Raw genomic sequence first — 12792 nt, forward strand, 5'->3', positions numbered from 1 at the left:
CAGTTTTAGGAAAATATTAGCTCACATGTAGTCATTCAACAATATCCCTTACTATATTCAAACTACTTAAATATTAAATATCCTGATCGCACAGGATAATTGGGAAATTAGAGTCCATTTTAGTTCTGTGTTAGAAGTAATGAAATTCATGAGTTCTTGCAAGGCGGCAGCCATACATGTGACACGTTTTATGCATCTTAAAAAAATATATGTAATTCCTCAGCTATAGATGGTTTGCCTGTTATATCACTTCTACATGTAGGACTGTGATCACTTTGCATTTCTGCTACAAACTAACATAAATGAAGGTAGGGGAACCAAAATGTTTTAGAAACCATATCTATTTTCATTTTTAAGAAACAATACCCATATTTTTTTCAAAAAAAAAAAAGACATTAGGTTACTGCCTTTAAAGTTCAAGTTCCATTATCTTAAGATATAAACACACCTGGATATGAGATTTTTAAAAACCACACATACACACAAGCTCTAGGTAGAGCTGTAATAAACAAATTCCTTTTATAAACACAACTTTAACTGAAAAGCCACAGTAGATGGAAAAAAAGAAGAAAGGATATTACTTGGTAAAATCCAGTGACATCTACAATAGTTTTACAGCACATTTAAGCATTCTACGGTTTTATATCTTTACCTGCCTTCCATTTCTTAGTTGCTCCTTAAAAAATTGCCAATTACGACTACAGGTTGAACCTCAAACTTAGTCCTGATTTTGAGTGCCAGGAAAAGCAAAACAACACTCCAAATTTCTATCTTAATGTTATAACCTTACTTCAAAAATGGTTTTATTTAAAATACAATGCCCATCTAAATGGAAAAAAAAAGAAAAGAAAACCAAGCAGCAATATGTAATTATACATAATAGTTATTCATTATATGGGAAGTGTTTTTTAGGATGATACCTAGAATGCACTTGCTCTGTGAGTCTCTTCAATAATTAAATCGACTAGACTGACACTATCAAAAGTAAGCATACTGTAATAAGGGGCACACACTTACAATACTGCTAGCCTTAAAAGCAGTAAAGCAAAAGAAAATATACCAAATAGCACATGCGTATCTTACAGAACTTCCACTGAACTATCAATGGCTTCTATGCAATGTGCTCTTTTCCATAACTGTATTAACTACCAAAAAAGGAAAGATGAGATTGAAATCAATGGTACTGAACTGAATTGTTTGAAGCCAGTACTCCACATGTGGGGAAAAGTGCATTTAGTTCAGCAGCAATATAGCACAGTGTGAAGATATTGTGCTTAGACGCAGATATTCCAGAACTGAAAGATGTACAAGGCAAGTCAAGATATAAAACCATAGTATACTGTTAAATAACCTTGAAACATATATATATTGCAGTGTTCAAAGAAAAACATTCATTTCATTGTACAAGGCTAGGGAGAAATCCTTAAAGTTACCTATCGTAGTTTATGATATAATAAATACATATCTATATAGCATTGTATATACATATATAGAATGTGTGTTTATGTGTATCTTTGTCTTTTTTTGCCAAATTATTCTGTCAGTTTTTGTGGATCTGCAACTTTCAGGAATGAAAACTCCTTTACACTACAAGTTTCTGTTCCCCCAAACTTAAGATATTTATACTAGAAAAGGTCTCAATACCCTCCCCCAACAACCCAAAGACTCACTTCAGATATTTTGCTTCACAATTGATCAGAGAAACATAATTAAAGGAATTCTAGAATTTCTGACTGTATCTTTTCACTTTGCCAGTTGTTTCAACAAGCAATTATCTTTTAATATTTAAATCAGCTGATGCAAATTCTTTAGCAGAGGATATAAACTCTAGATTTCACTGATCAAAACAGAGCAAATCAAAACCAAAAAAAAAAAAAAAAAATCCAGTGATTTACTCTGACTGTAAACAATATATAAAATTCAAATCTCAAATTTCAAAATAAGTTAAAGAAAAATTATACCTTCAGGGCCTATAATACTATAAAGATCTGACAATTGGTAAGGGGAAAATATATATGAAAAGTTGCAACAAAATTGTTTGCCCAGGATTTTTGCTAAGAGAAAGTATATCTAACTATACTACCTCTGGCCCTTAAATTTAATAACTTCATAATTTGTTGGCAAATGTTTTAAGCAAACTGGCATATCATATTACACAACAGAAAACATCCATCAAGTTCAGCAAAGAAAACTTATATAAGCCTTTTGTACAGAATTTAAAAAAATCTAAATGGCTATGATTCCTCTATTAGCAGAAACACATAACGCAGTCTTTATAAATCTGCCAAATATATCAATATCTACATAAATAGATACAGATATAGATATGAAACATTAATGGCAGTCTATTTTCGAACAGTGTGTGGGACCAGCAGATTTGTATCAGACCATGGCACGATATGGACCCTGCATCTTTAGGAACTGAATGATGAAAGAAGGACCCCCAGCAACAATCTGAGGTGGAAGATGGCTGAGTGGACAGTTCTCAATACTCATGATTGAAAGCTTGCTGCAAAGAGCCAGCTCAAAGGGAAGGCTATGCAGGTTGGGGTTGTCATTCAAATACAGCTCTTCTAGATTCTCCAGTGTACCTGTTTTAAAAAACAAAATTATTATTTTTTAAGAAAATTAATTACTATTTAAAAAGTTCAACTGGACATGATCCTTATCCTGGGTATTATGCATACTGAACACACATTTCCTTTTACTCTCTTCTCTTAGTTTTAAAACTTTCTACAACTGTGGATCTCAAACGTTCCCACATATTCACATAAACTGGGAAGATTAAAAAAACCATGATGTCCAGGTCACGCTCTAAACCAATTAAATCAGAATCTCTTCCTTTATGGTTGGTTTTCAAGCTTGGAGTTTTTTTGAAAAAACATATACTACATCTCCAGAGACTCTGTTTGGGATAGCTTGGCATTCATATGTATTTTTTCAAAATTCCAGAGGTAAGTTTATTATACAGTCAGTGCCTATATTCACTTTCCTCTTGGAGAAAATGTGATAATCTCTCTTAGTAATAAATTTCTCACGTGAAAGGTTTTTGTTACTTTGTATAAATCTTTCGCTAAGAGAGTTATTACATATTTGACAGTAAGCCAAAAATCAATTTATGTAATCTTTTAAAATTTTTTCTTAAACTGTCTTAGGATACTCATACTTTCTAGGCAAATGTTTCAAGCAATTGCATGAGGCCAGATGGATAAACATACTAGAAATAAAAGTGTATAGCTGCCTTATGTGTTTCCAATTTTTAAACTTTAAAATTTATAATTATTTGATAGTGGTATGTAGAAAACTAATGAAAAACAACAGTTACTAGGTAATGGATTTGTTCACATTTAAGATTTTATTTATTATGCAGAGCAACTCTGTGAGAAGTTACTATTATCCTTATTTTACAGGTAGGAAACTTGAAGCTTAGGGAGTTTCTGTACCTTATCCAAGCCACGAAACCAATAAGCAGCAGAGCCAGATTTTGAATTGTCTTATTTTACTCCAAAACCATTCTTAACCACTAATCTACAGTGCCTCTGAAACAGCATGGTATAGATGGGAGAATATAATACATGGGATTACTAATTTTAGAATTACTATGTGACCTTAATCAATTAACTCTCTTTGTAAAATGAGGCAATTTACACTGCCTAAAATTTAAGGTGTTTACATTGATAGTATGAAATAATGGATATGAAAACACTTAGAAAATTCTAAAGTATTCTCAAATATTAATATCAATCCTAAAACCTCACAAGGGAAGGTTCTTTCGGCATAAGACACTACTAATTTAATTCAAGCTTGTGTAATTTTTAAATTTGGAAGAAAAATAACTCTTCTAAATTGAGGTTAAATCTACTGAAATATAAGTATGCTAAAACATTGTCAAATATAATATTAACCCTAATACCCCATGAGGAAACCTAATCAAAACCAACCAACCAACCAACCACTACTGGTGTTCTATAAAAAAATCTTGAGCCTGATGTAACCTGATCAAGATGAAAAAAATAGTAGATTTGTTATATTTATCTGAAATACTGCTTGAACACACAAAAGCAAATTATTACCACAAAGTCAAGTATCCAAAGGGTTCATACCAATTTCCTCAGGAAGATGAGTAAGTAGGTTCTCTCCAAGGCCTAGATGTGTAAGATTGGTAAGGTGACCAATACCTCTCGGAAGAGTGGTTAATTGGTTGTTTGTCAAGACTAATTTCTAAAAGATTAACAAAATAAAAGACGGTTACATACATATTTCCTATAACTGATGTAAATTTTAAAAAACTACATCTAAACTACTAAACCAATAAAATAAACATGGAAATTAGATTGGATAATATAAGAATCACTAAATAAGTTTTTCTTTCAAAAAATATCATTTGTTAGGAAGACAAAAGCAGATAGGTTACATGAACATAAAATTCAGCCCTAATGCTATAACAGGAAAATCTATCTGGTCCAAGAATAATGTGCAATTTGGAATGCATTCCAAAAACTTTAATTATATACCTATAAAATCATCAGGATAATGTTTTACCTGTAAATCCTTAAGATAAGCAATTTCATTTGGCAAGGATTCTAATTTGTTTTCCTCTAGATCCAACTCTCTTAACTTCCTAAGGTTTCCAAGACCATGGGGAAGCTTCTTGAGAAGATTGTTTGATAATATCAGAACCTAAAGAGAAATTTTTGATAATGTTTGACAGCTCACAAAACAGAATTATATATTATCATTGCGTGGCTTAAAATTTATTAAGCAATGCTAATTTTCTAAACAGTGAATATTGAGGGTAATGTTTAATTATATAACAAGACATTAAACTTACTATTCTAAAAAAAAATCACCATAGTTACTGGAAACAAAATAGTTTGATTAAGACAAAACTAATAAAAGCAAAAGGAAAGAATTTAATTTTAACTAAATTACAAAAAATATAAAATTATTAACTACTTGCACTAAGATTCATACAGTTAATGGTATTTTGATACTGAATAGTTACAAATATGTATCTAATAGGAAATCAATTATTTATTCAAAACTCCTTACAAACCATCATTTAAGGGAGACAACAACTGACTTCTAAACTGCCCATATCAATCCACTACAGTTATTATTTGTAGAAAATTTATTACATTGCAAGGCATCCTGCAATATCCTGAAGAAGGAAAAAAAAAAAGGTTGAAGAAGGTAATAGTCCTTATTCCCAGAGAAGATACAATGGGGGACAGAGAAGATACAATGGGGGAGGGTTAGGTGGGGAAACAATACTGGGTACAGGGATAGTGAAAAGAGCACTAAATGGAAAGATCCATATAAAGTTCTGGCTAATTTTTTATGCCCACTTATTTCTCCCAAAGTTATACTACACATAGTGAAGTAAACAGATTCAGTAAGACCAAGAAAATGATATCATTTATTGAGCTATCATTTATTGAGTTTACTACTATTTGCATTGCACTATACTAAATGAAAAATGTGCATTATTGCATTTAATCCTAACTAAAACTTTATGAGGAGAATACTATCATCCCCATTTCACAGCTGAGGAAACTGAAGCTTGGGCATGTTAAATCCATAGAGAGAGTTAAAGTGGAACTGTACCCAGATCTGTTTGGCTTCAAAGCTCCTGCTGTTAACCACTACACCATACTATTTCACCTTACTAAATACAATAATAAAAGAATATAGAAATTAGATTTTTTAAAAACATGAATACAGAGGACATTTTTAGAAATACTTGTTTACTATTAGTAAACTTTTTCATCAAAGGGTGAAAATGTTAGGAACTCAAGAGGCAGGAGAAATCATCCTTGACTGAGGAGGTGACAGGAAGATGGATCTTTAATTATGAGAAATAATTTTAAAAGAAAAATTTAAGGGGATGAGAAGAGAGCATACTAGATATTGGGAGCAATAAGACTAAAGGTACAGAGCTAGAAATATGCACACATTGCCAACAAAGAAAATAAATTTAGTTAGTAAATAAAAGAGGAGGTGGGTATTCAGGATGGAAAAGTAGGTCAGAATTACATGAAGAGTTCTGAATTCCCATCTGAGGAACCCATAATTATTTTAGAGGACAATGGTGCAGCATTCTTAAACAGAGCTAAGAAAAAAACGATGTTCTAAAAGATGCTAAGTTTTAGAGACCCTTTCTTTCAAAGATACTTTATAGCATTCAAACCTACCAACTTTTAGTGGGCAAGAGTAATTCAAAAGCATTGAGCCCAGATTAAGTCAATACTTCATCATACTAATAGGGCTGCATGTTTAAGAGAGCGCTAACATTTCTTTTTTTTTTTTTTCTTTTCTTTTTCTTAACTGATTAAATCTGGACTTTATCTATTTATTTATGGCCATGCTGCATGGCATGTGGGATCTTAGTTCCCAGACCAGGGATGGAACCCATGCCCCCTGCATTGGAAGCACAAGGTTTTAACCACTGGACTGCCAGGGAAGTCCCGAGAGCACTAACATTTCTATTGGGTTGGCCAAAAGGTTTGTTCAGGTTTTTCCGTATCATCTTACAGAAAAACCCGAACGAACGTTTTGGCCAACCCCAGTAATTATGATCTTCACCCACTTAGAAATTGTTTAATTGGAAACTTCACGAGTGAGAAAACTGTGGAAGAGTCTAAGGAGTTCTAGATGCTCTTTTATACTCACCTCAAGAGAAACAAGACCAGACACATCCTCAGGGATCTTTGTGAGCTGATTTGTAGCTAAATTCAATTCTACCATACTGGTCCAAGTTCCAAAATCCAAAGGAAGTGATGTCAACTGATTGTCCTGACAAAGACAAAAAGAAGCATTCAAGGTAAAACCACAAAAACAAAGCTCCATATGTACCTCCCTATAGAAAGAGAATTCTTAAACAGAAAAAGTCATTCCCTTTTTTGATGTCTAAATATATTGGATGGGCCAAAAAGCACCTTTGGTTTTCTAAGTAAAATTAAAAGACACATTTTTTCATTTTCACCAAGAACTTTATTGAACAACGTATTCACCCTTTTGTTCCACTATGTTCTGCCATTTTTCAGGCAACTTCATAATTCCATCTTCCCAAAACTTTTTATCTTTTTGAGCAAAGAACTGGTCCAGGTGCCTTTTACAGTCTTCCAGGGAATTGAAATTTTTCCCATTAAGAGAATTCTGTAAAGACCGAAATAAATGGAAACCCAAAGGTGCAATGTCTGGTGAATACAGCAGATTAATCAGAACTTCCCAGCCAAGCTGTAACAGCTTTTGCCTGGTCATCAAAGAAACACACAGTCTTGCGTTATCCTGATGGAAGATTATGCGTTTTCTGTTGACTAATTCTAGACGCTTTTCGTCAAGTGCCGCTTTCAGTGGGTCTAATTGGGAGCAGTACTTGTTGGAATTAATCATTTGGTTTTCCAGAAGGAGCTCATAATAGAGGACTCCCTTCCAATCCCACCATATACACAACATCATCTTCTTTGGATGAAGACCAGCCTTTGGTGTGGTTGGTGGTGGTTCATTTCACTTGTCCCATGACCTCTTCCATTCCACACTGCTGTACAGTATCCACTTTTCATCACCCGTCACAATTTGTTTTAAAAAGGGAACATTTTCATTACGTTTCAGTAGAGAATCGTATGTGGAAATACGGTCAAGAAGGTTTTTTCGCCTAACTTATGTGGAACCCAAACATCAAAGCGATTAACATAACCAAGCTGGTGCAAATTATTTTCAATGCGTGATTTGGATATTCTGAGTATGTCAGCTATCTCCCGCATAATATAACGTTCATTGTTATCAATTATTGTTTCGATTTGATCGTTATCAACTTCAACTGGTCTACCTGACCGTGGAGCATCGTCCAGCGAGAAACCTCCGGCATGAAACTTCGCAAACCACTTTTGACACGTTCGATCAGTCACGGCACCTTCTCCATACACTGAACAAATCTTTTTTTTGTATTTCAGTTGCGTTTTTACCTTTCTTGAAATAATAAAGCATAATATGCCAAAAATGTTGCTTTTTCTTCCATCTTCAATATTAAAATGGCTACACAAAGATTCACCTATTTTGATAAGTCTTTTTTTAAATGCACGCTGATATGACAGCTGTCACATACAATCTAACAAAATTGTTTTGAATGAAGTTAAAGACAACTAAGTGCTACTAGAGCCATCTTACGGAAAAAACCGAACGAACCTTTTGGCCCACCCAGTAGAAAGAAGAGAAAAGGAACAAAAACTCTAAGCCTCCAAAGTTCTTCAAACAGTAATTAGGTTTTTATTTTTAAGTCTAAACTAGAAGTTTGTTCCCTATGCAATTATCTGTGTTGGATATGGAAAAATACACTATACAGATGAAGAATTGAGATTTCAAAGGTCCCAGTGATAAATATAATGTTTTCCTCACTTCACAGTAATGTATAGAAATCACTGAATAAAATCTGAATGTTCATGAGCACAGTGGAAGAAGAAATATCTAACTATAGCCCACAAGGAATCCAGATAAGCTCAGCAATTCTAGAGATGCTGAACAATAAAGTAGGAGAGGAAAAAAGTTGTAATAAGACAGCAAATTAAATCATTAAAACACTAAGTATCCATGATTTTACTTTAAAAATCCACACGAGAAGATGGTAAAAACATACTTATCATTAAATAATAAAAACAAATGATGAAACACAGTGATTCTAATTTTATTTAAAAATTAGATATAGCTATACACAGAAAAAATAGTGAAATACATGCCAGTGATTCACTAGATTTTTTCCCCGCTTCCTCATATTCACTTATAAAACAACTCTTACCACACCGTTGTGTGCTCGGGGTATTTTGGTACTGAGATGGGACCATCAGTATTCCCTGTCCCAGCTGGGTATCAATGATATATGCCGATTTATTAACAGCAGTGGAATTTTAAAATTTTATCTCCTTTTTTGTTCATCTGTATTTAAAATTTTTTCTGCAATGTACATTAATTACTGATCTCATTTTACACAAAATTATCCGTAAGAGAAATCTCAAGTAGAGAACATCCATTTGAAAGCCAAGTTTTTCTTTTATTATAATATTTAAACTTATTACCTATTTAAACTTCTTATCTACCTATGCCCAAACTACGGATAGTTATTAGCACGATAAAGTATTTTCATTAAAAAAATTTACTACTGATGCTTATGTGAGGAGGAGAATGTCAGGCATCATTTTGACTTCTTTCAAGAAAAAGTTTTGTTAACCATTTGTCTCAATTTTGAAGAAAAATTAATTTCAAAGCTCTATGCAAAGTTTTTATCATTTCACTGAAAACAGCAAGCTTTTCCAAGCTAACATATTACAATAACATAATATCCATAAAAATGTTTAACCAAATGGGACTTCCCTGGTGGCGCAGTGGTTAAGAATCCGCCTGCCAATGCAGTGGACAAGGGTTTGAGCCCTGGTCCGGGAAGATCCCACATGCCGCGGAGCAACTAAGCCCGTGTGCCACAACTACTGAGTCTGTGCTCTAGAGCCTGTGAGCCACAACTACTGAGCTCACGTGCTGCAACTACTGAAGCCTGTGCACCTAGAGCCCATGCTCCGCAACAAGAGAAGCCACTGCAATGAGAAGCCCGCGCACCACATCAAAGAGTAGCCCCCGCTCACCGCAACTAGAGAAAGCCCGCGTGCAGCAACGAAGACCCAATGCAGCCAAAAATAAATAAATGAATAAATTTATTTTTAAGAAAATGTTTAACCAAATGAATACCTGGACTGCTGTCTAAGCCTTGTATTACAAATTGAACATTCAGAACTCATGCCATTACCACTGGTAAACCTCATATAACCAGACTCGTTAAGAGTATATTTTACTTGTTTAAGATTATAAGACTATTTTGAACTTCCACTGGTTCACTTATTATATACTTCCAAACAATTATAAAAGATACATATACTTATGAAGAAGTATACATAGAATTAAAAATTATACAATTAGACTGTAGTTTAAAGAACCACAATTATTTTGAAATGGTTCATCAAAGACAAAAGGATGTAGTATGATACAATATAAAGAACACTATACCTGAAAGCAGGAAATCTAGGCTTCCTGGATTCCTACCTCAGCCATGAATTAGTTATGTGGCCAATAATTATTACCTGTGGGCCTAAAGTTTGTTCACTACAAATTCAATCACTGGACAAATCATTTTTCATTGCTTTCCTCCTTTTGCAATAAAATTCCTGTTTCTGATTACAAATGTGAAACTCATTCACTGTAGAGAATACAGGCAAGTAAAAAGAAACTAAAAATCACCCGTTAGGAGAAAATATTTGCAAATCATCTATCTGACAAGGGATTAACATCCAAAATATATAAAGAACTCATACAACTCAACAGCAAAAAAACCCCCAAACAATCCAATTAAAAAATGAGCACAGGATCTGAACAGACATTTTTCCAAAGAAGACATACAGATGGCCAACAGGTACATGAAAATGTACTCAATATCACTAATTATCAGGGAAATGCAAATCAAAACCATAATGAGATATCACTTCACTGCTGTCAGAATGGCTATTATCAAAAAGACAAGAAACAACAAGTGTTGGTGAGAATGTGGAGAAAAAGGAATCCTTCTGCACTGTTGGTGGGAATGTAAATTGGTGCAGTCCCTATGGAAAACAGTATGGAGGTTCCTCAAAAAATTAAAAAGAGAATTACCATATGATCCAGCATTTCTACTCCAATGTATTTACCCAAAGAAAACAGAAACACTAACTCAAAAAGAAATATGCACCTTATGTTCACTGCAACATTATTTACAACAGCCAAGATATGGAAACAACCTAAGTGTCCACCAATGAATCAATGGATAAAAAAGATGTGGTATATATATTCAATGGAATACTATCCAGTCATAAAAAAGTATAAAAATCTTGCCATTTGTGAGGACATGGATGGACTTTGAGGGCATTATGCTAAATGAAATAAGACAGACAAAGAAAGAAAAATACCGTATGATCTCACTTATATGTGGAATCTAAAAAAAAAAACAAACAACAGCAATAACAAAAACCAAGCTCAGAGAGAAAAAGAACATATTGGTGGTTGCCAGAGGCAGGGGGTAGAGGGTAGACGAAATGGATGAAGAGAGTCAAAAGTACAGCATGGTGATTATAGTTAATAATATTGTATTGCATATTTGAAAGTTGATGAGAGAGTAAATCTTAAAAGTTCTCACCACAAGAAAAAAACATTCTGTAACTATGTATGGTGATGGATTTTAACTAGACCTACTGGGGTGATCATTTAACAATATATACAAATATTGAATCATTATGTTGTACATCTGAAACTAATATAATGTTGGAGGTCAATTATACCTCAATAAAAAGAAAAAGATAAAAAAAAGAGATCACCCATAAATAATTCTGATATTCAAAGATAAACAGTATATTTTAGTAAACACTGGCTATATGTATGCATATAAATCTATAGATATTTAATATGTAATTGAACACATTAAAAACAGCTTTTAAAAACAATGTGTACAAACAGAATCTTTTCATGCTTAACTTTTTCCTACTTAATAAATTGATATTATTTCAACTGGTATTTAATATTCTTCTAAACTAGAGTATTATTTGTAATTGCTTCATATTATTTCACTGAAGATATAGTACTTTTAAGAAATGAAATCCCTATTAATTTCAATAAGTTGGTACCAGTTAAATGAAAAGCTCTGCAATAAATATCCCTACAACTATGCTGTTATGGGTATTCATGATTATTCAAATTGCTAAGGATATTGCATGGTTCTAAGCTATTTGTTGTCTAACACAAATTGTCCTGAAGTATCCTTATTATCAGTTTAGATTCCCATCAGCAAGAAGCAAGTACCCATTCTGATAGATAAACCATAAATATTAGAAGTACTAGTCATAGTAGTTATTTTCCCCTCACACAAATAGAGGCTTACCTTCATATTCAGCTTACTTAATACTTTTGCTCTGGAGAAAATTCCAAATGGGATTTTGTTGATTCGATTGTGTTCCATGTTGAGGGAATAGATGGTGGAAAACTGAGATGGACCACCTACTGGATATAACTGGAAGCAGTTTCTAGCTAAGGTCAAACTATTCAGTTTCACAAGACTTGATAAAAGACTCTGTAAAAAAAAAAATGAAATAAACATAAGAATTAGAACTGTAACAAGACTTATTCTGTAGAGTACAGAGCAGCAGTCCCAAACAAATGCCTCAAAGGGCCTTGCAGGTAACAAATGACAGAGACTGGATGGACCGGTTCTGCGATGCCTCATCTAGAGGAAAGTCACTCACTACTCAGCTCTAGCTAACTGTTGCCTTGCAGGAATGTGGAGCCAATGTAGTCAGATTTCCAGACTTTACAAAGAAACACGAAATTCATTTACTTATATTAAATCTCCGATTTTTATTCTTTGGCTTTAATTTATTTAAAATACTCTACAGGGTAAAGAAAATATGTCTGTGGGTAAGAGGTGCTTCATGAGTGGCTAGTTTTAGACCTCTATAAAAGCAGAAACGTTGGTATCAGACAGTCCTGGGTCTGAGTCCTGACTCTGCCATCTGCTATGTGATCAATCCTATCCAGGTCTTAGTTAAGTACCTATCTCTAAATTATTATTAAGGTTAATATAATGCTTGGCACAGAGTAAGGTGTCATTCAGTAATTTAAATGTTCCTTTTAGGAATATTAAATTCAGAAGATAATATACTTCCTCATATTATATAATATATTGCTTTTCCATACAGTAAATTTCTGAGGGAATATACGTCTACCAAA

At 33.4% G+C, this 12792-nt stretch overlaps 1 protein-coding gene across 4 annotated transcripts in view; it reads right to left on the reverse strand.

Annotated features, from left to right (window-relative positions):
• Positions 1-505: 505 nt before the first annotated feature.
• SHOC2 (SHOC2 leucine rich repeat scaffold protein) overlaps positions 506-12792 on the reverse strand; it is a 102520-nt gene continuing 90233 nt past the window's right edge. For all 4 annotated transcript variants that reach the window (XM_059901028.1, XM_059901030.1, XM_059901027.1 and 1 more), the window contains 5 exons: positions 11948-12136; positions 6673-6795; positions 4543-4680; positions 4104-4221; positions 506-2591 (listed from right to left, as the gene is read on the reverse strand). In XM_059901028.1, coding sequence (XP_059757011.1) covers positions 2383-2591; positions 4104-4221; positions 4543-4680; positions 6673-6795; positions 11948-12136 — 777 coding nt within the window. In that variant the 3' untranslated portion in view covers positions 506-2382. The remainder of the gene's footprint in view (positions 2592-4103; positions 4222-4542; positions 4681-6672; positions 6796-11947; positions 12137-12792) is intronic.

Source organism: Balaenoptera ricei, chromosome 16 (assembly GCF_028023285.1).
Source record: "Balaenoptera ricei isolate mBalRic1 chromosome 16, mBalRic1.hap2, whole genome shotgun sequence".
Classification (NCBI taxonomy): domain Eukaryota; kingdom Metazoa; phylum Chordata; class Mammalia; order Artiodactyla; family Balaenopteridae; genus Balaenoptera; species Balaenoptera ricei.